At 43.6% G+C, this 27,426-nt stretch overlaps 1 protein-coding gene across 1 annotated transcript; it reads right to left on the bottom strand.

Moving 5' to 3' along the window:
• Nucleotides 1-4,749: 4,749 nt before the first annotated feature.
• SRD5A3 (steroid 5 alpha-reductase 3) lies at nucleotides 4,750-12,064 on the bottom strand. The gene is made up of 5 exons (XM_035111562.2): nucleotides 11,838-12,064; nucleotides 10,270-10,421; nucleotides 8,777-8,971; nucleotides 6,972-7,094; nucleotides 4,750-6,762 (listed from the first exon to the last, which is right to left on the bottom strand). The coding sequence occupies exons 1-5, from the start codon at nucleotides 12,035-12,037 to the stop codon at nucleotides 6,503-6,505; spliced, it is 930 nt and encodes a 309-aa protein (XP_034967453.2). The 5' UTR covers nucleotides 12,038-12,064; the 3' UTR covers nucleotides 4,750-6,502.
• Nucleotides 12,065-27,426: the final 15,362 nt, after the last annotated feature.

Here is a 27,426-nt window from a genome sequence, read left to right as displayed (position 1 = left end):
GCCACGCCACCGACGCCTCAGAGGCGGGCCCGCCCACTTGCTCCGCATCCGCCTCTCTGATTGGTGGCGCCGGAACCAGCATGTTTGAAACATCCTCGCTTGCAAAAAAATAAAAAAGAAAGAGAGGAAGCTGCGCTCGAAGGGGGCAGGGCTGGGGAAAGCGAGCGAGTGAACCTACCTAACCTATCTGGGTCACGTGGCGCTTTCCCCTCCGACCTGCCCTCTCCCTGTGGGGCCGCGCGACTCCTCAATAATTCTGGTAGTTTAAGTGGATGGGAAATAAAGACCGGGGGGGGGGCGTGTAATGTAAATTGTGCACCTTATAGGGACCGTGTAGCAGCACATCATCCCAGGTCACTGTTCCTACTGGCGTGGTCCTGGGGGTTGGGGGACTTAACCCAACAACAAGCAAGATGCTCTCTTTGCAGAAAGACAGGCTTACAATACAGATACCGTGTTTCTCATATTATAAGACACGTCTTATATTTATTTTTTCCTCAAAAAAACACACTATGGCTTATTTTCAAGGGATGTCTTATTTTTTTGTTAAGCTTTTTAATTCTTTACCGGTATTAAGCTTTCAGAGAGTTTTGCTGGGTCGGGCTCGGTGCGGCGCGCGCTGCTGCCCTTGCCGGTTCCCACTGGGTCGGGACTCGGCGCTGCATGCGCTGCTGTCTTTGCCGGCTCCCGCTCAGTCGGGACTCGGCGCTGTGACATCAGCGAGGCTGTGAGGGCGGTACTGTCACCTGGGCAGCCCGGGATCTCCATACACGCGGCCCAGGGTTGCACCTTGGAGGTCCCGACGGTTCTGCTACCCCAGCAGTTTGACTTCGCCCCTGGAGGCGCACTCAAAAACCCACTCAAGACATTAAAAACAGCAGCAGCTGGAGGGGCTTTGTCCAGCCACTACTCTTAAAACTCACAGGGCAGCGTTTGTGCTGCCTTGAGCTGTCATTGCAATAAATCGTGCTAAACCAGAACGGGGTGCCTATCTCGGGGTGGCTTTCTCCCCCTCCCAGGCTCCCACCTTCGCATCTCCTTCGGCGCTGTTGCTTTTTGCACGCAAACCAAGCTCCGCAGTGCTGGGTGCGGGTGGACTCAAAAGCAGAGCCAACAAACCAGCACCAGAGCTTCAAGCCGGTGCTCTCTCTATGGCATAGAGGCTGCTGCCCCATCGGAGCCTAGAGCGGATTGGTCAAACTCCGCTTCCGGATTGCGTTTCCTTAGAAACCCGAGGCGCGGCGACCCGGAAGCGCTTGCGGAACCAGTTCCGGGTCGCTGCGCCATGGCTGTGCTGGGAGGGTCCGGGTGCCTGCGGGGCGGGGGGGGTCGCCGTGGTTTCGCTGCTCCTGAGGCAGCACCCGCAGGGACGCCGCGCCGCGTGGGGATGGCGGAGCCTCCCGCTGGACCCGGCAAAGACAGCAGCGCGCGCTGCGCCGAGCCCTGACTCAGCGGGACCCGGGAGAGACAGCAGCGCTCGGCGAGGCGCGCGCTGCAGAAGCGCCATGCAGATCTGCTCCCACCACTAACAATACGGTACCCCAGCATGTCTTATTTTGGGGGGATGCCTTATATTTTATTGCCTCCAGAAAATCGTGCCATGGCTTATTTTATAGGCACGTCTTAAAATGTGAGAAACACGGTAAGGAACAGCAGGGAAGACAAAGCACCGCCGTCAGTTTAGCATAGTTTCTGAAAAGTTGCTTGAAGCAGTTCCCCGTCTCGTGGGGAAGCAGATATTGCGAAGCTGCATCTCCCTCATCATGCCTGGCCGTTGGCCACCCTTGCTGGGGCTGGTGGGAGTTCTAGGATGCTCGGCAACATCTGCATTCAGTTGCCCTGATCCTGTGAAAGAGATCTGCATCATGTATGGCAAATAAGAGAAACAGATCTTTATGGCAAACTGTGGACATAAATGCACCTCTGAATAAGGACCCCGTCTATCAGCACCATTTTGAGGTGCTTTCAAATATGCATGCAAACTAACAGCTTATTCGTCTTGGGTTGGGCCGTTTTTGAGGGGTTTTTGTTGGAGGGGGTATTGTTGCTGTTGATACTAATTTTTTGTATATTTATTTTGGATTTGTGTGGAAATTGTTCAATTTGGTTGTGTACTTTTTGAAGTTTTATTCTTTACAACTGCTTTTATGTTTGTAGTTATGGGGGGGGGTTATACATTGTAAGCCACCTTGAGCATAGTTTGAATTTTGGAAAGGCGGCATACAAATAAAATGATTGATTCATAACTAAAACTGAATTATATTGCCAGTGAGACTTACCTCATGGTATAAACACAGGTTGTTGGGCTGTAAATTCTCCTTGGTTACTACTTGTGAGCAGCTACACAATCCATCTGCAAATGTTACTGTTTTTAAACACTGCTTAAATTGTGTTCTTGTTAATTGACTTATTACGTAGTTGTTATTGCTTTATATTACTTTAATTTTGTGTGTTTGTGTACAAGCCAACCAGAGAGCCCATGTTATGGGGTGACAGTAAATCAATCAGTAATACTCTACCTAAAGTAGCCCCACTGACATCACTGTCTGTTCATTATTGTGATGAAGTATGCAGTTCAATCAGTGCAGTCTCAGCAGCTCTGACATTCTGGCTATGGAGCGCAAAGTGCTATGTTGACATAAGCTTGGTTACTTCAGCAACTTCCCTGGCGCTTTATTTTGGGGACGTAGAGTCAGAGTGACACACTGGATTGTTCACACTGCTGCAAAACATTTCTGACCAGAAAGGTGTGTGGAGGATCCTTAAGTTGTCGATGTCTCAGCATATATCTCTGCCTGCCAACCTTAGCCAAACAACTTGACAGAATCAGTAATTTTTTTCTGTTTACAAGACTGTTGATTTACACCCAGAAAGGCTGCCAGGGTTAAATAGCCTTGAAGCAAAGCCAGGTGTCCTTTTGGGAACCCAGCCTAGTTCCTGTTACTGGAAGTGCCAAATAATTTAACAGAATTAAATAAAAACAAAGCTGGATTATTTTTAAAAAGTTATTGCATAGCAACAACAACAAAAACCCCAACTGTTACTGTTGTTCTTATTCTATTTTTATGAGAACACCTCCTTAGACATTTGAGTTTGAAAAATAAATAACACTTGGAAGCCATCTTGTCTTACTGTGATACAGTACTTACATAGAATTCAATAACTGGTTAACCTGAAAATCTTTTGGCTCAATCCTGTGGTAGTGTGTCCACATCATTACAGTACTGGGTAATGAGCTCATTCGCCTCAACTGTATGGTATCAGATGAACCTATCCGATGGCATAGATTACAGCCTGCTAATCACTACTACAGTGGTACCTCAGGTTGAGTACCGAATCCGATAGCGTGCTTCTGCGCACGTGCAAAGCGTGAATACTTCTGCACATGCGGCGGAACCTGGAAGTAAACACTTCCAGGTCTGCCGAGTACGCAACTTGAAAGTACGCAACCCACAGTGTACTCATCTCGAGGAATGGCTGTATACCACATGCATCAACTATAAATTCCAGAGGAGCATTGGTCTTCAACTGGTCATTATCGCCACTCTCCATTAATCTAGGAGAGGGAAGGGAAAGGGACAAGGTAGAGTCACTAGGCATTTTGAGCTGAGATTGGGGAACTTTGGGAATTTTTTGGGGGGGGGGACAAATTCATGGTATCCACTTGAAATAATAAAATACTGTATTTGAAATGGTTCTGGAATATGTGGAAAGGGTGTGTTATTCTAGAGGCCTCAGTATCCTCATCAAGTGCTCAACCCTTTTAAAAGCAAAATCCTTGGCATGTTTTACTCAGAAGTTCTGTTGAATTCATTGGGAGTTACAACCTTAGGGCACAATCCTATGGACATTTATTCAAGCAGAAACAGAGAAACATGGCCTTCCATGGTGAGTCAGGCTGATAGGAATGGCGGTTCAGCATCTGGAACCACCAGAAGTTCTCCAGTCTTGCATGCAGTGCTTTTTGTGTGTGACAGTATTTACCAGTTCAGGATACCTGCACCTTTCCCTTTTTTCCTGCTCATGGCAGCCACTTTTGTTCTGGCACCCAACACACTTATATAGAGTGTACTGGCACCTTGTTTGTTTGTTTTTTTAAAATCAAAAAAATTTCTTCCTGTACTGTAGATTAAGTATCTTTGTCCTGGGAGGCTGTTCCAAGCACAGAATTTGCACACAAGACCGTAGTTTGTTCTCTCTTTCAACAAGATTCTCATGCTTCTGTCTGCAAATGTAGTATATTATTATTATTAATTAAATTTATATAAATTCTGTGGGCCTAATAAAATAGCAAGAATGGCAAGGAGTGGGGTGGAAGCCCATACCCATCAGGACTGCTAGGCATCAAAAGGCAGGGCTTCAGTGGCCTGTGTAACACTGCTCTTCCTCATATGTAACAAACCAAGATTGAATTGTGCAATTTTTATATAAGTAATGCTGCTACATGTTGCAGCATCCAGCTTTTCTTAACAGCACTTTGTTTCACCCACCAGAATCGGCTCACAGCCTTCTGGGTACTCTCTGTATATACCAGTATCATAGCTGCCAAGTTTTCCCTTTTCTCGCGAGGAAGCCTATTCAGCATAAGGGAAAATCCCTTTAAAAAAGGGATAACTTGGCAGCTATGACCAGTATGTGGTGGTTGTTGTTTTTAAATACTTCATGAAGTACTTTACTCTGCCACGTTATTCTATTGTGGTTGAAGAGAACAAGCAGGACAGCATTAATTTGCTTCTTTCAAAGCAGACCAGTGGTTCAGGTTTTTATTAAATATGTAAATATTACATTGAGTATTCTACATACAACAGATGGATAAAATGGTATAAAATATACATCATCCATTTTAAATAGTTTTATAAAAACGTAAGTCATTGCTGTACCAGACAAAATCTGATCCTAAGAAATGTTTGTGAGAACCAAATGTCTTTCCCTAGCTTTCTTGGGCTTGCTACATTATGAAGAAAATCTTTAAGCCCTTGCTCCCATGCATTCATATGAAAACAAATAATAAAATAGATGGTGTGAAATACATTAACTATGATCACATCTTCCAACAGTGAGTGTGTGTGTGATGGCGGGGGTAGAGTGCATGTTGTTCAGATTAACAGAATTTAAAAGAACATCAATGGGACACCTGGATTGCCAAAAGCATTTTTTGGAAACCCATTACCAGAGGTTTCCAGACCCTTGTGCAAGGAGACCCACTTCACTGTGAGCTGAAAAAGACAAACAGTGTAGCTGGAGTGAGGTAGAACACGTGAACTGAGCTACCCAGAACCATATTTTGTTTGGTTGGAGGAAATACACATGTGGGAAGGCTTATTTTATGAAACGTCAATGCAGTTATAGCTTCTCAAGCGTTAACAGGTTGCTGAAAGCATAAGATATTCTCCCCCACCGGCTTCCTCTTTTTTTTGAATTCAGAATTTCTAATCCTTACATTCTTAGGAAATAACTGTGCATGGTCATGGGTCTGCAGTAATTTCCCAGTGCTGTAACTTGCAAAGTTGCATTGGTGCAGGAAGCCTGATCCCAAAAACTGTTGCATCACATGGCTGTGATTTCCTTAACTTTGGATCAAAACCAAGACGTGCAACTAAATTTTCCATATTTGCATTATTCTGAACACCTATGCACTTATCTAGAATGGTTCACACGGTGCAAAGTCTCCATTTAAACACAGGCGTTTGTGAGAAATATTCTCTATACCACAGGAAGCAGTTCTCGCATACAATTTTCTTATAAAAGAATTACAGCAACAGAGTTATTTAATTTTCGAGGCTGTGCCTTACCTTCTTTGAAGCTTTATAGAAAAAGAAGCTACAGTCGGGATTTCTGCTTCTAAATATTCAAACTCTGATCTCAAAATGAAAGGTAGTATAATTTTCAAGTGTAGAAATAAGAACAGCCAATTTACACATGCATGGCAATTGTTCCAAGTAACTATTAGCACTGTGTTTCAAAAGAGTCCATTCACATATGCAACGGCCATTAAAATGATTTTTCATCATTTCATTATTCAAATGATGTGCATGCATATGTGAATTAGACTGAAGGTGTAGCAGTTTCTTTCAGTTCTGCATGCTGAACAGAATGAGTGCAGAAAAATAAAAACATGTTCAATTGTACCCTCTTCATTATTACTATGTAAATAATTCATTCTCAATAAGGCCATATATAACAAATATGGCTTCGGGTCTGAGCATTTGGTGGAGACACACAGAATCTCTTTGTTCACAGTATGATCTTGGCATACTCGGAAGTAAGTTCTGCTGTGTTCAATGGGCTTACCTGAAAGTAAGCCACTTTGAACGCAATGATACTTCCTTTTGAGTATTCATAAACTGGTTGTTTCCATATACCATAGCAGTTCATTCTAAAAACTAAGTGGTCAAAAAATATTTCAGACTGATCTGCATCAATTCTAGTCAAGCCCTCTGCTTATAACAGCCTCTTGACACCTGGAAACAGATTTCCGTTCCTCCAAGTTAAGATGAACAGCCTAAAAAATAAAGGGTATGTAGGCTTTCCGACACTTTGGATAGTGTTTGAAGTTGCTCAGGTAATATTCATGGCACAAAACGGCACTCACTGCCTGGTTAAAGAACACATAAGTCACAACTAGCCACCATGTTAAATTGTTAAACCCAAACATGACGGCCATCGACAGGTATATTAGAAGTTCGGCAAAGTAATGCGGACAGGACACAAACTCAAACCAGTCGCCGAAAGGAATACTGTGGTCCAAATTTAGTACTTTTCCTGAAATAGCAAAAAGTAAACAGTTGTTAGCCTTGTCTAGCTGAGGAATAATGTTGAAATACATCCCATTTTCACCAGCACTGATCTAATTTGTGGGTACTGTATTAATGTTGTGGGGAAAGCAAAAATACTTGCAAGGAGATTATGTATGTAACGTTTTTTACCTGGAGGAGCAAAAGCTAGACTAGACAAACAGCAAAATATCTTACCTGATTTATTTTTTCTAAGATTAGCTAGAATCACATGACATCTATGTTGATGAACAGAAGCCCAAATGAACATCAGGACTCCAATGACATGGTACCAGCAGACAGTCAGTCGGTGATCTTTCCCTGGATTATGCAGAAAGAGGGTATGTTTAGATGCTAAAAGAATCAGAATCTGTATTTCTTCTAGCAGCTAGCTCGGGCGTTTCTCCCAATTGCATGTCTCATCTTGGACAACACTCTTAATGCCACATTCAAGATACAGAGGAGTATCAAATTCTTCTCTACAGTCCTTATTCTAAAGATCTGGCATACTGTCATGGTTATAGTTTATATGATATCCCCAACTAACATAAGAGGCAAAAAATTAAGTAGCGTTTGAGCTAGGAGGGCTGGCAAATCAACACATAGAGTCAAATCAATCATAGAATCATAGAGTTGGAAGAGACCACAAGGGCCATCCAGTCCAACCCCCTGCCAAGCATAAAGCAGGAATGGGGAACCTGTAGCCCTCCAGATATTTTTGGACTCCAAGTTCCACCAGGTCCAGTCATCATGGCCAATGGTCAGAGATGATGGAAGCTGTAGTCCAACTGGTTCCCCAACCCAGACTTAAAGGAACATTGCACAGAAGTGAAATAAATTATTAAATTATTGCATATTTCTGATAACTAATGGGAGAATTTTTCATAAAACCAAAGGAATTTAATGAAGCAACAACTTGCAGGCACTTATAGCAAATTTAATATGGTGCACCTGTGTGATTCATCAACAGGAACTAGTTGAAAATCTCAGCTCTGGAATATGTACTATCCCAAAACTCAAACACGCAACAGAAATCTCTCTGTCCCTGTCTGCTCCTGATACTTGTTTGATTTTTCCCCCCAAAAAGAGCTAAAGGCATTTTACCTTGGTAATTAACATGTCTATAATAAGAGAAGCAAATATTTATAAAAACACGTATGGCATAAATTCTCACAAAACTACATGTAAGTATGTGACACAGAGTTCTACTGCAATAACTATTTCAATCCAGTCTGCGAAAGAGTTCTGCGTAAACTGAAAGCTCACATACAGTGGAACCTCGGTTTGCGACCGCCTCCGTTTACGACGAACTTGGAGAGCAACCGCCACGGACCTGGAAGTATTTACATCCGGGTTCCGTGCGCGCGGATGCGCAGAAGCGATCTGTGCAGCGTGTGAGCAGAAGCGCTCTATCGGCGCTTCGCTCACACGCAGAAGCATGCCTTCGGCGAGCAATGGACTCGGGGAGCGACCGGCTCCCCGAAACGGATCGTTGTCATAAACCGAGGTACCACTGTACTGATTTGTGAACAGAGGCTGGCCCTAGTAAATGCATTCTTTATTATCCTTGGGATTATGTTTGACCTGTGACTTCCTACACTGAACAAGTCTTTGCATTGCCAGTATCTGAGAACTAAAAGAAATGGACACCTCAAATTTTAAGGTGAAAAGACACTTACCGGTATCTCTAATTCAGACCTATATATAAAAAAATCCTGAATAAAAATACTTTTGGGGTGGTTTTTCAACGGCAAGCTACATCCCAATGTATCTCAGAGTAAGATGTCCCCAAACCAGATCAAGGATGTGATGTTAGGAGTAGTCTGTTACTCTGGATTTGCTTTGTTTGAAAAAAAGGGGCATTTAAAAATCCTTTTAAGTTGATAGCTTTCTATACTCTTATGTTCCATTTTGCTGTGTGTTGACCAGGCTTCAGCCTAATCTACTCCCATGGAAAACAAAGAAGGATTATATAAGATGCTGATGCTAAATAAGATACTTACCTTCCCGGACATTGGTTGGCACTTGACATAACACCGTTAAGCCCAGCAGAACATAGTAACAGAGTCCAAAGCAGTACTGTACAATATGAATGACACCTCCTGAGAACACACTGATGTGAAGACACTCTTTTAGCCGTCTACAGCTGTTTAACCAGACAAAGAGGCAAACCAGGAAAACAGACAGGGACTCACCACCTAGAAATCCAACACAGGTTACACTGTAAAACAACTGCTCTTTTCACCAGACGTGTCAGATTCTCATTAAAAAGTAGACAAATGGCAGGATCAAAAGAGAAAGTAAATGCTTGCAAAAACAAGCACTCAGACACATTGCATTATGTTCGCATGCAGAATTCCAAGAACTTAGCAATATTGGCAGAACAATTATTGCATCGGGCACTTTCAAAACTGTTCATTTATGTTATGAAAAATATGGGTCATCTCATCAGTGCTTCCATCATAATTCCAAAACATTCACCTACTATGAGATTCAAGTGCAAGGCTGCTCATCTGAATGATCTAAGTGGCGAATTCCTTGCCTGTGAAAAGCTAATGTGTCTGATACAAGGGTCCCACCCTAGCCATTTCTCAGACATGCAAGGAGTTTCTCTTTTACATGAAGGAGCATTCAAACAAAAAATGTTCCAGCTGCATTCTCAAGTGGTACAGTTCCAGGAGAACCCAGACCTTGAAATGTGTGCTCAAGGGAAACTTGATAGGGGGAAGTAAAGGAAGTCGTTCTACTGCCGGTGGTGCAACTATGAAGATTAAAAAATTATAACATGCACTGATATACATATTCAGGGGAAATAGTTTTGAGTTTTAAGACACTGTTTAAGTGGAGCAGATAGAGCCCTGAGGAAAGGATCCCACAAGAACACAGGGGTTTTATTTTCCCATGACAAGCAACAGTGAATGCGATTCTTGGGAGTCTCAGGAGGTTTTGAAACAGAAACAGTTTGGGCCGCCCTGTATGATGACCTCTATTGAGAGGGAGTTTGGGGAACTGTGACCCTGTTAATTCTCCTCAACCTCTGGGTAGCTTTCGATAGCATTGACTATGAAGCGACTGCCTCTGCCCATATGAACTCATCCGGACCCTGCAATCATCATCTGAGGCCCTTCTTCATGTTTCACCCCACCCCCTCCACAAAGGTCTGAAGGGTGGCAACACGAGAATGCGCCTGTTCTGCAATGGCTCCCTGCTTGTGGAATGTTCTCCCCAGGGAAGCTCGCCCAGCACCTTCATTTTGTAACTTTAGGAACCAGCCAAAAATGTTTCTTTATAACCAGGCCTTTGGCTGATTAAATATTCTATGGCCTTTGGGGTGTGTGTGTGGGGGGGTTACTGCTTTGGTTTCCCCCCCCCCCATTTTAATGTAGTTTGTGTTCTCATTTTGTCTTTTTAGGTTGCGAACCGCCCTGCGATCTTTGGATGAAGAGGGCAGTATACAAATGTAATAAATTAATAAACTTCTCAGGAGTCTACACACCTCCATCGTGGTCCTGCGATACTCCATCAAGAATACTGAGGATGTCCTGAAGCCAAATAGGGAAGGGCCTTGACAGAAGGTGGCTTTGGAGAAGCAACAGCAGCACAAAACCGTTCCAGATCACCGACACAACATAGAAGTGATAGAACCACCTGTAGAAGGAAGCACTGACAGCTTACTGTTTTATTCCATACAACCACATTCCCTATATTCTAACTTTCATTTGGCATGGCCTACTCACAAAAATATTTTCCCCCAACACTCTCTCCCTTCCTTCCTTCACTGAACTGCCAAGGTAATACGTTCAGTATTAAGTAAAGTAAGTAAAGGTAAAGGGGCACCTGACCATTATTTCCAGTCGCAGACGACTCTGGGGTTGCGGCGCTCATCTCGCTTTATTGGCCAAGGGAGCCGGCGTACAGCTTCCAGGTCATGAGGCCAGCATGACTAAGCCACTTCTGGCGAAACCAGAGCAACACACGGAAATGCTGTTACCTTCCCGCCGGAGCGGTACCTATTTATCTACTTGCACTTTGATGTGCTTTCAAACTGCTTAGGTTGGCAGGAGCTGGGACCAAGCAACGGGAGCTCACACCGTCGCGGGGATTCGAACCGCCAACCTTCTGATCGGCCAGCCCTAGGTTCTGTGGTTTAACCCACAGCGCCACCCGCGTCCCACCATCTCAAGTACCGGTAGCGACTTTCAAAAAACCTTTTTGTCATGTTTATTGGCTTTGCCCATTTAACAATAGGATGCCACGCACCCACCCAGCCTAGAATTAATGTCTTAGTTCTTGCCTTAATTTCAGAGAGAATGAGATGGGCAAGACCATATACTGAATTGAATGACTATTTCTAGAACAGCAGCAGACTCAAAACATAATTTTAAGTTCATCCACATTGCTTGGAATGATGTCTTGGATATTTCCCCCCCATTATTCTGCCTAAATAAGAAATTACAATTCCATTTTTGTTCATTTTTTCTAAAACATACTGCATAGGCTGTGACCGTATGCATCTTACTCAGGAATAGGGTGGATAAAAATAAATGATTTCAAAATTATTATTTTTTAAAAATTGATTAAAAATTTTAAATTGGATTTTTTAATATTTAAATTGGATACAGTATTTAAAATAAAATGCTTTTGGAGGAAAAATCTTTCTAAATATAGTTTTCTATTTAAGGTGCTACTGGAAGGAATTTTTCTATTTTATTTTTATTTTGTTTCAACAACAGACCAACACGGCTACCTATCTGTAACTATAACCAAATCAGTAATTTTTGATGTAACTGTAAAAACTACTCTGAAAATTTATTATTCCAAAAATGAAACTTTCATCTGGTTGTGAATATTAAGATTATACCAGGGGGCGGAAAGTCTTACTGACTAGCGATTTAAATCGATTTATGTAAATCAAATCCACCCTGCTCCGGCATTGCCAGGGGGCCGGACTAGATGGCCCTCGTGCTCCCTTCCAGCTCTACAATTCCATGAGCCTCATCAGGCACTCTGCACATGCCCAGGAACACTGCACTGACCCCCGATTCATAGAGCCGCTTCGGTCACCTCTTGGGCACGTCGAAGACCTGCAGCTGGGGCGGGCGCTGCCCGCAGCCGCTCTTGGTCTTGCCGTAGCGGAGGAGATCCTGGAACACCGCCGCCAGGCTGAGCGAGGGGCGCCCCGGAGAGGGCTTCAGCGAAGGCAGCCGCAGAGCCAGCAGCGCCGCGAGGAAACTGGCGGCCAGCACCAGCCACAGCTCAGCCATCGCTCCAGCAACTGCGCAGCCGCAAAAGCCAACCAGCCCTGTTTTTTTATATATAAAAAAACCCTCACACTTCCTTATTAGTTCCCTCGAGTCACATGGCATGGGTGGTGGTTTTTTGTTTTTTGTTTAAAGGACGGGCACCAATCAGCTCTTACCCCTCCGCCAACCAATAGACACGAGGGGTGTTCGTCACCTCAAAGACTACGCAACTGCCAAATCATCTTAAAGTTGTTGTTGTTTAGTCGTTTAGTCGTGTCCGACTCTTCGTGACCCCATGGACCATAGCACGCCAGGCACTCCTGTCTTGCACTGCCTCCCGCAGTTTGGTCAAACTCATGTTCGTAGCTTCAAGAACACTGTCCAACCATCTTGTCCTCTGTCGTCCCCTTCTCCTAGTGCCCTCAATCTTTCCCAACATCAGGGTCTTTTCCAAGGATTCTTCTCTTCTCATGAGGTGGCCAAAGTATTGGAGCCTCAGCTTCACGATCTGTCCTTCCAGGGAGCACTCAGGGCTGATTTCCTTAAGAATGGATAGGTTTGATCTTCTTGCAGTCCATGGGACTCTCAAGAGTCTCCTCCAGCACCATAATTCAAAAGCATCAATTCTTCGGCGATCAGCCTTCTTTATGGTCCAGCTCTCACTTCCATACATCACTACTGGGAAAACCATAGCTTTAACTATACGGACCTTTGTCGGCAAAGTGATGTCTCTGCTTTTTAAGATGCTGTCTAGGTTTGTCATTGCTTTTCTCCCAAGAAGCAGGCGTCTTTTAATTTCGTGACTGCTGTCACCATCTGCAGTGATCAAGGAGCCCAAGAAAGTAAAATCTCTCACTGCCTCCATTTCTTCCCCTTCTATTTGCCAGGAGGTGATGGGACCAGTGGCCATGATCTTGGTTTTTTTGATGTTGAGCTTCAGACCATATTTTGCGCTCTCCTCTTTCACCCTCATTAAAAGGTTCTTTAATTCCTCCTCGCTTTCTGCCATCAAGGTTGTGTCATCTGCATATCTGAGGTTGTTGATATTTCTTCCGGCAATCTTAATTCCAGCTTGGGATTCATCTAGTCCAGCCTTTCGCATGATGAATTCTGCATATAAGTTAAATAAGCAGGGAGACAATATACAACCTTGTCGTACTCCTTTCCCAATTTTGAACCACTCAGTTGTTCCATATCCAGTTCTAACTGTAGCTTCTTGTCCCACATAGAGATTTCTCAGGAGACAGATGAGGTGATCAGGCACTCCCATTTCTTTAAGAACTTGCCATAGTTTGCTGTGGTCGACACAGTCAAAGGCTTTTGCATAGTCAATGAAGCAGAAGTAGACGTTTTTCTGGAACTCTCTAGCTTTCTCCATAATCCAGCGCATGTTTGCTATTTGGTCTCTGGTTCCTCTGCCCTTTCGAAATCCAGCTTGCACTTCTGGGAGTTCTCGATCCACATACTGCCTAAGCCTGCCTTGTAGAATTTTAAGCATAACCTTGCTAGCGTGTGAAATGAGCGCAATTGTGCGGTAGTTGGAGCATTCTTTGGCACTGCCCTTCTTTGGAATTGGGATGTAGACTGATCTTCTCCAATCCTCTGGCCATTGCTGAGTTTTCCAAACTTGCTGGCATATTGGGTGTATCACCTTAACAGCATCATCTTTTAAAATTTTAAATAGTTCAGCTGGAATATCATCACTTCCACTGGCCTTGTTATTAGCAGTGCTTTCTAAGGCCCATTTGACTTCACTCTCCAAGATGTCTGGCTCAAGGTCAGCAACCACACTACCTGGGGTGTACGAGACCTCCATATCTTTCTGGTATAATTCCTCTGTGTATTCTTGCCACCTCTTCTTGATGTCTTCTGCTTCTGTTAGGTCCTTACCACTTTTGTCCTTGATTATGGTAATCTTTGTACGAAATGTTCCTTTCATATCTCCAATTTTCTTGAACAGATCTCTGGTTTTCCCCATTCTATTGTTTTCCTCTATTTCTTTGCATTGCTCATTTAAGAAGACCCTCTTGTCTCTCCTTGCTGTTTTTTGGAAATCTGCATTCAGTTTCCTGTATCTTTCCCTATCTCCCTTGCATTTTGCTTGCCTCCTCTCCTCCGCTATTCGTAAGGCCTCGTTGGATAGCCATTTTGCTTTCTTGCATTTCCTTTTCCTTGGGATGGTTTTCGTTGCTGCCTCCTGTATAATGTTACGAGCCTCCATCCATAGTTCTTCAGGCACTCTGTCCACCAAATCTAAATCCTTAAACCTGTTCCTCACTTCCACTGTGTATTCATAAGGGATTTGATTCAGATTGTATCTTACTGGCCCAGTGCTTTTTCCTACTTTCTTCAGTTTAAGCTGGAATTTTGCTATAAGAAGCTGATGATCTGAGTTACAGTCAGCTCCAGGTCTTGTTTTTGCTGACTGTATAGAGCTTCTCCATCTTTGGCTGCAGAGAATATAATCAATCTGATTTCGATGCTGCCCATTTGGTGATATCCATGTGTAGAGTCGTCTCTTGTGTTGTTGGAAGAGAGTGTTTGTGATGACCAGCTTGTTCTCTTGACAGAACTCTATTAGCCTTTGCCCTGCTTCATTTTGAACTCCAAGGCCAAACTTGCCAGTTGTTCCTTTTATCTCTTGATTCCCTACTTTAGCATTCCAATCCCCTGTAATGAGAAGAACATCCTTCTTTGGTGTCATTTCTAGAAGTTGTTGTAGGTCTTCATAGAATTGGTCAATTTCACTTTCTTCAGCACGGGTAGTTGGTGCATAAACTTGGATTACTGTGATGTTAAAAGGTCTGCCTTGGATTCGTATCGAGATCATTCTGTCATTTTTGAGATTGCATCCCATTACAGCTTTTGCCACTCTTTTGTTGACTATGAGGGCCACTCCATTTCTGCTACAGGATTCTTGCCCACAGTAGTAGATATGATAGTCACCCGAACTGAATTCGCCCATTCCCTTCCATTTTAGTTCACTGATGCCCAGGATGTCAATATTTATTCTTGTCATCTCATTTTTGACCACATCCAGCTTACCTCCACTCATGGTTCTTACATTCCAGGTTCCTATGCAATATTTTTCTTTACAGCATCGGACTTTCCTTTCGCTTCCAGGCATATCCGCAACTGAGCGTCCTTTCGGCTTTGGCCCAGCCGCTTCATCAGCTCTGAATCTACTTGTACTTGTCCTCCGCTCTTCCTCAGTAGCATGTTGGACGCCTTCCGACCTGAGGGGCTCATCTTCCAGCGTCATAACTTTTATATGCCTGTTGTCTTTGTCCATGGAGTTTTCTTGGCAGGGATACTGGAGTGGCTTGCCAGTTCCTTCTCCAGGTGGATCACGTTTAGTCAAAACTCTCCACTATGACCTGTCCATCTTGGGTGGCCCTGCATGGCATAGCTCATAGCTTCTCTGAGTTATTCAAGCCCCTTCGCCACGACAAGGCATTGATCCATGAAGGGGCAACTGCCAAATCATCTTAAAGTAAGGTTCCCTAAAAAGCTTTACATTCGCTATTTGTTTCGCCGTTCGGCTTTTAATTGGCGTTTCCATTTGTCACTCACAGAGCGAGGTAAGGTTCCGACCGCTCAGCTCATAGAGATAAGAAAAAGTGAAGAGCAACGCAAGCTGTTTCCCGTATTTTGAGTGTTTGTGCGCCCAGTGGGAGCAGGAAGTTCTGTCTGCTTATTTTTCTTTAAAAAATTCAATTTCAAAATTGAATCCCAGCCAGATGGGCGGCGTATAAATAATAATAATAATAATAATAATAATAATAATAATAATGCTTGCCCAGACGAAAACGATTTCAGCAGCTGTCAGAAAGAATACAGGGAAGGCACCTGCTGGTGTTAATAGGCAGGGAGTTCGAAAGTGTAGGTGATGTCACGCTAAAACAAACAAACAAAAACTTATTTTTTTAAAGCGTAGAACAAGTATTGTGTGCCAGTTCCACAGACTGAAGTGGTCAAGCAGACTACTCTCCAATCCAATCCTACTTTCTGTACTCTGCCCCATAGGTATGACCTATGGGCTAAGGTGCGTGCTCCCACATGTTAAATGGATTCCAAGCGCTAAAAGATTTTATGTACCAATAGTAACCTTGAACCTGGCCCCATAATGAATTGACAGCCAGTGGCAGATCTCTTGAGTACAGGTGTCCTATGCTGAAATATAATAAAATAATAATAAGAATAATAATAAGTGGTTTCAGCCACTGTTATTCTGCATTAGCTGCAGCTTCCAGATCAAGCGCAAGGGAAAGCCCCACACAAAGTGCATTACAATAATCTACGTACTTTTCAAAACCCATACCCATGTTTCTTTATGTTTTGCAGGATGGCAGCCTGCACTTTAAGTCTTTGTTTTATAAGGAATGTGTTTGGAAAATTCAATATTCCTGAGCAGATGGAATATTCCGATCTGCCAGCATTCAATGAGTGGTTCCTGTGTGTCTGACATTGTTTTAAATGAGCCCACTTTCTTTCAACCTCAAAAAGGATGTCCTAATAAGTGATAACATTGCATGTGGTATAGACACCTTTTCCTGGGACAGTCCTTGTGGCTGAGATGAATGGTGCTCATATAACGCTCGCTAAAAACAAGTCTTGTACTGTTGAATGGTGATGCATAAATGACACTACACATTATGCCTCACCACTAGATGGTACCAAATCCCTGTCTTTGAATTTTAAAAGGAAGCTAGTACAGTATCTCATAGAGTTTGAGAAATAATTCATTGGTATCTGTTTTTGGAGTTTAGTCGCTGTGGACTTTAATTTGATCAGGATTGGTAAAGGAAGTCCTTTCATGGGACTCATCCATACTTCCTTTTGTTTCTAGGCACAAGTCTGGACTTTAAAGCTCCGTGTCTGAACGGTTTTATTTTTGGTCCCAGCGCTTTCCCCAGGAAAACCTGTGTTTTACTGTTGAATCAGAGCAAACAGCAGGTGGGTTTTCCATGGATTGCTGTCTGCTCCAATTCAGTGGTAAAACACAGATTTCCCCAAGGAAAGCACTAGGACAAAAAAGAAAAGAAAAACCTTGTGTGGACATGGAGCTTGAAAGTGTGGACTTGTGCCTGAAATGCACGGTGCAAAAGGAAGTTTAGGTGAACCCATAGTTTGTGCATTGATTCATCATTAAACACCATAAAATGTACTGTTGACTAAATATTGTTTTGAAACCTTTACTACGAAACTTTATAGTAGCACAGTCCTCTGAAATACTCTAGCTGGGATCCAAAGAGCCAGCTTGAGCATGACCAATGCAATTTAAAAACCATTTCCCCTGTAAACAAGAGATGTCCAGGCATTTAACAAACTGCTTTTGAAACTCTTTTCAATGTCAAATGTGTTTTGCTGTGTGTGGCATTGAAGGAGGGGGACTGCTGCTCAATATAAAAGCCCCCATAGCAACCTTTGCCAACTAGGTGCTCTCCAGATGTCTTGGACTACAATTCATATCTGCCTAACAACCACCACCACTTATTTATTTATTATATCATGCCCATCTGACTGGGTTGTCCCAGGCGCTCTGGGAGGCTTTCAATAAACCACAGTAAAGCATCAAACATTAAAAAACTTCCCTAAACAGTTTTCAAATGTCTTCTAAAAGTCAGATAGTTGTTTATTTCCTTGACATCTGGTGGGAGGGTGCCACTACCAAGAAGACCCTTTGCCTGGTTCCCTGTAACCTCACTTCTCGCAGTGAGGGAACTGCCAGAAGGCCCTGGGAGCTGGACCTCAGTGACCAGGTGAATGATGGGGGTGGAGACACTCCTTCACATATATAGGACTGAAATTCTGTGCGGGAAGAATAACTAAGTTGCTTTTTCCCCAATATTTAGTTTAATCATTTCTTACATTTTTATTGCAGTTGCTGCAGAAGGAAAACCTGTGTTGACTGAAACCTGTGTTGTTATCAGTGGGTCAATGGATCGGGAATTTATTTTTTACAACTAGCTTTAAATTATGCAGATTACAGAGGGCAACTAACTCCCCTTCCCGTTACTAATTGAAGTGGAGGTGGAAGGAAGTTCATTGCAGAAACCTCAGGGGGAGATAGCATTAGTCCCTTGCCCCCAAGCACCCCAGCCAATGCAATTCCTTCCCCCACTGTTGCAATAAATCTTGACTGCTTTAAAGTTTATATCCAAAATAAAACATAGAGTGATCCAATCATGGGTCTCATTCCCACCATCATATCTAGCTTGGACCACAGTATGAGTCCTTTGGTACTTTGCAGATTAACATTGCATCCTAAATTTATGCAGAGAATCTTTAGTGGAAAAGGGAATTAAATTCTAGCCTGTGGCTTCTTTCCTTGCAGTGCTAGCAGAGACTAAGGATCAAATTAGACATGGTGTTAAAAACTTGCAAGTTTTAAAAATGCAAATTGCATGGAGGTATAGGATGACAAACGGGATCAGAGCAGACATGGAGTTAAATTCCCTCTCAATGCCTTCTCTGATCTTATTAATTATAATCCCACCCACCTGATGCAGTTCCTTTTTTTTTTGTTAACCCCCCTGCATGTTAGATCCTAAGATGTATCCCTCAGCCTAAGTCCTTGTTGTGGCAAGTAGCTAGTTTGGGCCTTAGAGTGTCAGGTTTATTGGTAGTGGGACAAATCCAGTCCTGTTTTCACAGTGACCCTTTGGCAAGTCTATGGGTTACTCCTTCTCCCTACATACACACATTTTTACACACACACCCCAGTGCATTTGGATCTCCCAAGCACAAATTACACAAGTGTTTAAAAAATATACACAAATTTGTGTGACCACACTTTTATGTATTTACTGTCAGAAACACTGCTTTATCTCTCATGTGAAAGTTGGAGCTGCCATAAGGAGGAGATGTTTAGCTTTGGGATTCAGAGCACAACTTGTTTTATACAGGGAGAGGTGCTGCTCCATTGTGCTGTTATTCTGCTATCAAAATCCATTGACAATACTGACAGAACATCTAGCAACCACAACCTAACTCTTTGATCCCTCCTATTTTAAAATTCTGTCTAGAAAGGAGAAGTCTCTGATAAGGGCAGCAGTTCATATACAGAACTGTAAACCTTGTGAACTTATCAGCTAGATGCATATGATCCTGCTAATCTTTTTGTGAAATACGGAGAGGCACCAAAAATGTCACTTTATCCACAAGATGTTGCAATCACTCGCAAAATCCCCACCCCCACCCGGCCCCTCTCTGCATATCTATGTGCTCAGTTTTAGCAGCAACAAAAAACTGGATTATGGATCTTTCCCAGTGCTATTTTTCTAGAAAAAAAGGTGCCGGAACGCACCATGAACACCCCCTTTGTTCTCCCGAATATTTTTCTCCAGTTATTGCAGCAAATACTCAGTTTGTCATTCGTACATGGCATGGATCTAGACATCTTCCAACAAAGACTATCTTCTGTTGGATGAGTATCTTATTTTCTCAGCACCAAATGACATTTTTCTTGCTGAGAGCTTATCAACAGGATTCCTTTTGTGTGACCTCTGCCCCGGACACTAAAAAATGACAGTATCTGATCTTCACAGAATATACGTACAGGGGAAGGAGGGCTATGGAACTTAGTGCTAGGAAGGTGGCTTGCTTTAAGTTCATACCTTTGCTGCTGTTTGTGATTGACTAAGAGAAAAAAGAGCAAGTACCTTTCCTTCCTCGAAACTGCATTTCCTAGAAGTGTGAATGAACAGCTTTGCCTAGTTTGTTTCTACTGTCAAACACTTAAGAGCCACACTAGATGTAACATGTGGAAGATCTATGATTATATTTCCTGGAAAATTTCCCTTAGTTAAAAAAGCTGGTGAGAGGCAAGTAAGGGGGATAAATGATAGAGATATATGAAATTTATGCAGAAACTGGATGGGGAGAATCTCCCTCCCCCTCTCCCTCTAGTATAATACTAGAACTCAGAGCCATCCAATCAAGCCAAATGTAGTCTTTTAACCAACCTCCTTCAGCAACTAATAGCAACTCTGAGAGGTACTTCAAGATAGAGGAAACTGTGTGTGAACCGCCCAGAGTGGCTGGGGAAACCCTGGTAGATGGGCGGGATATAAATAATAATAAATTATTATTATTATTATTAAGAATGATTTAATCTCATGCACACTAACTTGAAGCCTATTCACACCTTCCCTTTATGCCCTGGAAAAAGGGAAGAGGGGGTGGTGCTGTGGTCTGAGCCTCTTGGGCTTGCTGATCAGAAGGTCGGCAGTTTGAATCCCCGTGACGGGGTGACCTCCCTTTGCTCTGTGCCAGCTTCTGCCAACCTAGCAGTTCAAAAGCACACCAGTGCAAGTAGATAAATAGGTACCGCCACAGTGGGAAGGTAAATGGCATTTTCGTACGCTCTGGCTTCCGTCTTGGTGTTCCGTTGCACCAGAAGCGGTTTAGCCATGCTGGTCACATGATCCAGAAAGCTGTCTGTGGACAAATGCTGTGGACAAATCCCTTGACATGAAAGTGAGATGAGCCCCACAACCCCATAGTTGCCTTTGTCTGGACTTAACCGTCTAGGGATCCTTTACCTTTACCCTTCAGTGGGGTGTGTGTATGATGAGACTTGCCATGTGGAAACACCTGTACGGATGCAAGCTCTTCCATGCAGTTTTGAAGCCCAAGATGGTTACTGACGTCTTCATTCAGTTTGGCTTTCGAGTTCATGAATGCCAAAAAATGAAAATAGGGATAGCTTTCACCGTGGAGTGGCAGTACACCAGTGCTACGCAGAAGTTAGCTCCCGAAGTCATTTGCAGTAGATGAGCAAGAATTCCCTATTCCCCAAAATTGAACAACACCCGAAAGCTCATACCAATGACAAACTTAGCTGGTCTCTAAGGTGCTACTGGAAGAAAAAAAATTCTTATTTTGTTTCGACTACGCCAGACCAACACGGCTAAACTGGATCATTTGGTGTGAATCAGTACAAAACAGCTTCCTGCATTTCTGTGTTCCCAAGCCCGAAGTCTCAACACCACCGCAGTATACCTCAGATCCTGGAGATATTAACAGCAGAAGATGGATATTGCCATTGTGCCCTAAGTTTGAACTTCCCTGTGACAGTGGTCTGGACCAGTGTTTCTCAACCTTTTTTGGGCCACGGCACACTTGTTCCGGGAAAAAAATCACGAGGCACACCACCATTAAAAAAATTAAAAAATTTAACTCTGTGCCGCCCTATATTATAATTATGACTGTAAGAAACACTTGCCAAATATTGCTTTCCGGCGGGTCAGTGTTATGTATTGGCGGCCGCCAGGCTCGTTTGCACTGAGCTTTGGGAAAGAGGAGGAGAAATATTGCTTTCCGGCGGCTAAGTGTTGCTTATTGGCGGCCGCCAGGCTCGTTTGCACTGAGCTTTGGGAAAGAGGAGGAGAAATATTGCTTTCCGGCGGGTTAGTTTTGTGTATTGGCGGCCGCCAGGCACGTGACAATGCAAATCGCCCTTCTCGTCGCGGCACGTCGCGGCACACCAGCCAGCGTCTCGCGGCACACTAGTGTGCCGCGGAACAGCGGTTGAGAAACGCTGGTCTGGACAACATTAGATGGTCAGTGGTCCTGTGGCCTGACTCAGCATGGCCACTCTTATGTTCTTAGTCCTTTGGCTATATGGGTGGAGAAATGCTCCTCATCCACCTCTAGCCTCTGTCCTGATCCCATGAACTTTGTTCTCCCGCTGCTTCCTTTGTGGCTGATCAGCAGATAGGAGGTTTGCACGGTAAGTAGTCCTTCCCTTCCTGGCATGTGCCGAATGTTTTCAACCTCTGTCTGCCAAGTACTTGCTTAGGAGTTTATTTATTTTAGGGTGGATTTTCCCCTCCTGTCTTTCTTCTTATTGTGCTTTTTTATATATATATAAGAAATCCCCCATGTGTTTCCTCTCATGAAATGGCTTTGTAAATATTTATTGCAAATGTGTGTTGTTGTTGTTTTTGGACGGGGGTTAATATGATTATCAATAAATATTTGCTAACAGTTGTCCTTACTAACCCTTGCAGATATTCATTTTTAGCCATCTCACCCCTTGCTGTTTCCTGTAAGACATATAAGAGAGCCAGTGTGGTGTAGTGGTTAAGAGCGGTAGACTTGTAATCTGGGGAACGGGGTTCGCGTCTCCGCTCCTCCACATGCAGCTGCATGTGGGCTAGTCACACTTCTTTGAAGTCTCCTTGGGCTAGTCACACTTCTTTGAAGTCTCTCAGCCCCACCCACCTCACAGGGTGTCTGTTGTGGGGGAGGAGGGGAAAGGAGATTGTCAGCCGCTTTGAGACTCCTTCAGGTAGTGATAAAGCGGGATATCAAATCCAAACTCTTCTTCTCTTCTTCTTCTATTGCAGTCCTCAACAGGTTTACCACACCTATCAGCCAATCACCCATTCCCACCTCCCTTCTGAGTAATACCCCTCCCCACCCTCTCACTATATATAAGGGTATGGTGACTTCTGTTTCAGTGTATCTGAAGAAGTGTGCATGCACACGAAAGCTCATACATACCGTATGACAAACTTAGTCGGTCTCTAAGGTGCTACTGGGAGGAACTTTTTAAGCTGAAACATGGAAGTTTCAATCCATGGCTTTAACTTCCTTGCATCCAAAGACATTTGTTACATCAGGACAAGGAAGGGTGTGATTTTCCCCAAACATCCTGGCGGGCCAATCTCTGAATTCTAATGGAACTAATTCACTTATGGAGCAGAGGTTCCCTACCCCTGACTTAGCCGAAAGGGCTTTTCCTTGTGCAGATTGTTGTTGTTTAGTCGATTAGTCGTGTCCGACTCTTCGTGACCCCATGGACCATAGCACGCCAGGCACTCCTGTCTTGCACTGCCTCCCGTAGTTTGGTCAAACTCATGTTCGTAGCTTCGAGAACACTGTCCAACCATCTTGTCCTCTGTCGTCCCCTTCTCCTTGTGCCCTCCATCTTTCCCAACATCAGGGTCTTTTCCAAGGATTCTTCTCTTCTCATGAGGTGGCCAAAGTATTGGAGCCTCAGCTTCACGATCTGTCCTTCCAGGGAGCACTCAGGGCTGATTTCCTTAAGAATGGATAGGTTTGATCTTCTAGCAGTCCATGGGACTCTCAAGAGTCTCCTCCAGCACCATAATTCAAAAGCATCAATTCTTCGGCGATCAGCCTTCTTTATGGTCCAGCTCTCACTTCCATACATCACTACTGGGAAAACCATAGCTTTAACTATACGGACCTTTGTCGGCAAGGTGATGTCTCTGCTTTTTAAGATGCTGTCTAGGTTTGTCATTGCTTTTCTCCCAAGAAGCAGGCATCTTTTAATTTCGTGACTGCTGTCACCATCTGCAGTGATCAAGGAGCCCAAGAAAATAAAATCTCTCACTGCCTCCATTTCTTCCCCTTCTATTTGCCAGGAGGTGATGGGACCAGTGGCCATGATCTTGGTTTTTTTGATGTTGAGCTTCAGACCATATTTTGCGCTCTCCTCTTTCACCCTCATTAAAAGGTTCTTTAATTCCTCCTCACTTTCTGCCATCAAGGTTGTGTCATCTGCATATCTGAGGTTGTTGATATTTCTTCCGGCAATCTTAATTCCTGCTTGGGATTCATCTAGTCCAGCCTTTCGCATGATGAATTCTGCATATAAGTTAAATAAGCAGGGAGACAATATACAACCTTGTTGTACTCCTTTCCCAATTTTGAACCAATCAGTTGTTCCATATCCAGTTCTAACTGTAGCTTCTTGTCCCACATAGAGATTTCTCAGGAGACAGATGAGGTGATCAGGCACTCCCATTTCTTTAAGAACTTGCCATAGTTTGCTGTGGTCGACACAGTCAAAGGCTTTTGCATAGTCAATGAAGCAGAAGTAGACGTTTTTCTGGAACTCTCTAGCTTTCTCCATAATCCAGCGCATGTTTGCTATCTGGTCTCTGGTTCCTCTGCCCTTTCGAAATCCAGCTTGCACTTCTGGGAGTTCTCGGTCCACATACTGCCTAAGCCTGCCTTGTAGAATTTTAAGCATAACCTTGCTAGCGTGTGAAATGAGCGCAATTGTGCGGTAGTTGGAGCATTCTTTGGCACTGCCCTTCTTTGGAATTGGGATGTAGACTGATCTTCTCCAATCCTCTGGCCATTGCTGAGTTTTCCAAACTTGCTGGCATATTGGGTGTAGCACCTTAACAGCATCATCTTTTAAAATTTTAAATAGTTCAGCTGGAATATCATCACTTCCACTGGCTTTGTTATTAGCAGTGCTTTCTAAGGCCCATTTGACTTCACTCTCCAAGATGTCTGGCTCAAGGTCAGCAACCACACTACCTGGGGTGTACGAGACCTCCATATCTTTCTGGTATACCTTGTGCAGATAGGGGCACTCAATTTTGGCTTGTCTCCTCTCCCTCCTGCTATGACCCTCTGTGCATTCTATTATCGAGGATCTTGCCAGCTTCAGGAGCAGCTTGGGTGGGTAGGAGGGAGACAAGGGGCTTAAATGGGTTGGGGGAGAGCTGCAAAAAACTGCATGTCCCCAACTTACAGGAGTGGAGGCACTTTCTACAAAGCCTAAACAAAGTGTGTCCTTTTGCTCACACTGTCGCAAAGATAAATTCAAAATCTTGCTGAAAGAAAAAAGATAAATCTGGGGGAATGGCTTCTTTTATACTTCATAGACACACAATGAAATACTATTCCCACTGTTTATTCCTGGCATCAACACTGATTTAGCAATGCAATGGATCAAATTGCGGCAAGTTTAGTGTTCGTAGGAGTTTTGCTTGAGCCCTGTGTTTATTGTAAAGCACAGTTTTAGCTTTATGAATTTTAAAGCTAGAAAAATTAAAACATTCTGGAAAGCAAGGTTGGCTTGCGGTTGGACAAGTGATCCTGGCAACACGTGATTGCTAGACTGTATCGTTTAGATGCTTCAAGGAACTCTAACACTGCTGCCAATTTTGGTTGTGCACAGCTGGGATTTTAAAGTGTCTTCTTAGATAGTATTTATTAATTGGTATGCACTCAAAACAAAGACCGGGTGTTTCCATAAAGGCCTTTAATATGGGATTGGTGCTGCTGGTGCATGTCGGGTTTTTCACAGCATACACTGCAGTCATTGGCATTCAAATGCTAACCTATATCCTCCAGCCCCATTTAAGGGCTCATCCACTGGGGAAAACCACTTTTTAGCACTCAATTGGAGCAAACAACAATTCGGGTTTCCTCTGGATTGCTGTTTGCTTCAATTTAGCACTAAAGAGCAGGTTTCCCCTGGGAAAGACATGGGACAAGTGGGAAACTACTTGGACCTGTGCCCATAAAGTGCAAGCCAAGCAGAAAACTGCTCAGACCCATGTTTTGTAGGTGTGGGGCAACTGCAGGTATGACCAAGCCTTGAGCCAGGTTCATCCTATCGGTGGAAAGTCTGATAAGTTAAGAGAACACAACTATGGCCAGTGACCCATTCTCGATGTAAGAATGATCCGTTCGCAATATTAAGCCCCTGTCTGGAAGCACATTCCATCTATTTAAAATCAGCAGAGTAGCACAAAAAGGTAAACATTATTGTATTTAATCAGTGTGTATTTTGGACGAGCAAAAGACAGGTGCAGTGTAGTGTGTGTGTGTGTGTGTGTGTGTGTGTGTGTGTGTGTGATAATTTGATGTCTAGATTCAAAAGGGTATTGAGGGGCATGTAAGTAATGGATAGCTCTAGTTTGTAGCCTATGTGTGGCTACATATAACTATACAGTGGTACCTCGGTTTATGAACACAATTGGTTCCGGGAGTAATGGAAAGTAATGGAAAGTGGATTAATCCGTTCCAGACGGGTCCACGGAGTACTCAACCTGAAGCGTACTTAACCTGAAGCATGGGTGTAATTGGTTCCGGAAGTCTGTTCATAAACTGAAGCGTTCATAAACTGAAGCGAACTTTCCCATTGAAAGTAATGGAAAGTGAATCAATCCATTCCAGATGGGTCCGCGGCATTCGTAAACTGAAAATTCGTAAACCGAGGTGTTCATAAACCGAGGTTCCACTGTGCCATTTAAAGCATGCCCCCCTAAGAATCTTGGGAAATGTAGTTAGAGAGCTATAATCCTCAGCACCCTTAACAAACTACAGTTCCCAAGAATCCCTGGGGGGAATAATCTGCTTTCAGTGTGCTTTCACCATATGCTGTGTGTGTGCAGCCTTAGGCATTAATACCCTGTTGTTGTTTTACAAAATAACCTTCAAGCCCCAAGGGCTGCTTCCTTCCTCCTAGCCCCTTCTCAAAACCTCTGTATCTACCATTCTGGCTAGCGTTCTGCAAAGCTGGAACAGAATCCGTTAATAAATGGCAAGACCAACAGACTATGACATGTCAGTCCGCAGCAAGCAAGCATCTGGTTAAAGGCCACTGTTGCCTTTCTTTTTCCTCGTTTTCTCTTTACAACAAGATGTGCCATAACGTTTGATTTTCCCCTACCACGTAACTGCTTTTGTGAGGTGCCCTGACACGTCAATTTGTTCAGCAGCACAAACAATTAGACCTGACAGCTGTATGAAGTGAGATGAGACCCAGTAGCGGCCTTGATTTATCCTCAGCCACCATTGAGGTCAATTGTGCGTGCTGAGACGCCTTTTGATCTCATTCAGCAGCACTCATATTTCTTGCTCCGAGACCGACCCCTTTCAGTAAAACACTTGACTGAATTGAGCACATAGCGACGTGTACCAATTTGGTCTGAGCATGTGCAGATCTATGTGCTGTTTCATGCAAGGATAGGCTAGTGAGCAGCTTGTGCCACAGCATGCGGGGGCAAAGGGGGGGGCGAAAGGGTTGGATGGTGGAGGGCAGTTGACTTTCAGTGCATCCATGATTTTACAGTGGTACCTCACAAGACGAATGCCCTGCAAGACTAATTTTTCGCAAGGCGAATGCGTCTTGCAATCTGATGGTGACTTGCAAGACGAATTCGTTTTGTGAAAAATTCGTGTTGCGAATCACTGTTTCCCATAGGAATGCATTGAAATTTAATTAATGCATTCCTATGGGCAAAAAAAGAAATTTCAATGCATTCCTATGGGAAACCGCGATTCGCAATACGAATTTTTCGCAAAACGAATTGACTTGCGGAACGAATTAAATTTGTCTTGCGAGGCACCACTGTATTAACCCAAGGGATTTGTGCTTTGGCACACCTACCGAAGAAATCGCAGTGCAATCCTTTGCATGTTTGTTCTGAAGTACGCAGGACTGGCTGTTGGGGTGGGGCGCTGCCACAGAGCCCCATTTCCTCCCCCCGCCCCATAATTTTTATTAAATTTTCTGTTTTACATTTTAGAATATTCATTTAAACAACCTTAAAATATCAATGACTTCCCTTCTTCTCTTTCCATGGTTCATTTTGCATAACATAAATCCCTGCATATTTTACATAAAC

This window comes from Zootoca vivipara, chromosome 9 (assembly GCF_963506605.1).
Source record: "Zootoca vivipara chromosome 9, rZooViv1.1, whole genome shotgun sequence".
Classification (NCBI taxonomy): Eukaryota; Metazoa; Chordata; class Lepidosauria; order Squamata; family Lacertidae; genus Zootoca; species Zootoca vivipara.
Note: the sequence above shows the minus strand (reverse complement) of the source record. Positions and strands in the feature narration are given on the sequence as shown.

Coding starts and splice junctions, on each gene's coding strand:
- SRD5A3 (XM_035111562.2), bottom strand. CDS start 12,037: ATGGCTGAGCTGTGGCTGGTGCTGGCCGCCAGTTTCCTCGCGGCGCTG. Junction 10,422..11,837: donor GTCTTCGACGTGCCCAAGAG/GTGACCGAAGCG, acceptor TTCCTTCTACAG/GTGGTTCTATCACTTCTATG. Junction 6,763..6,971: donor TCTTAGAAAAAATAAATCAG/GTAAGATATTTT, acceptor TTGCTATTTCAG/GAAAAGTACTAAATTTGGAC.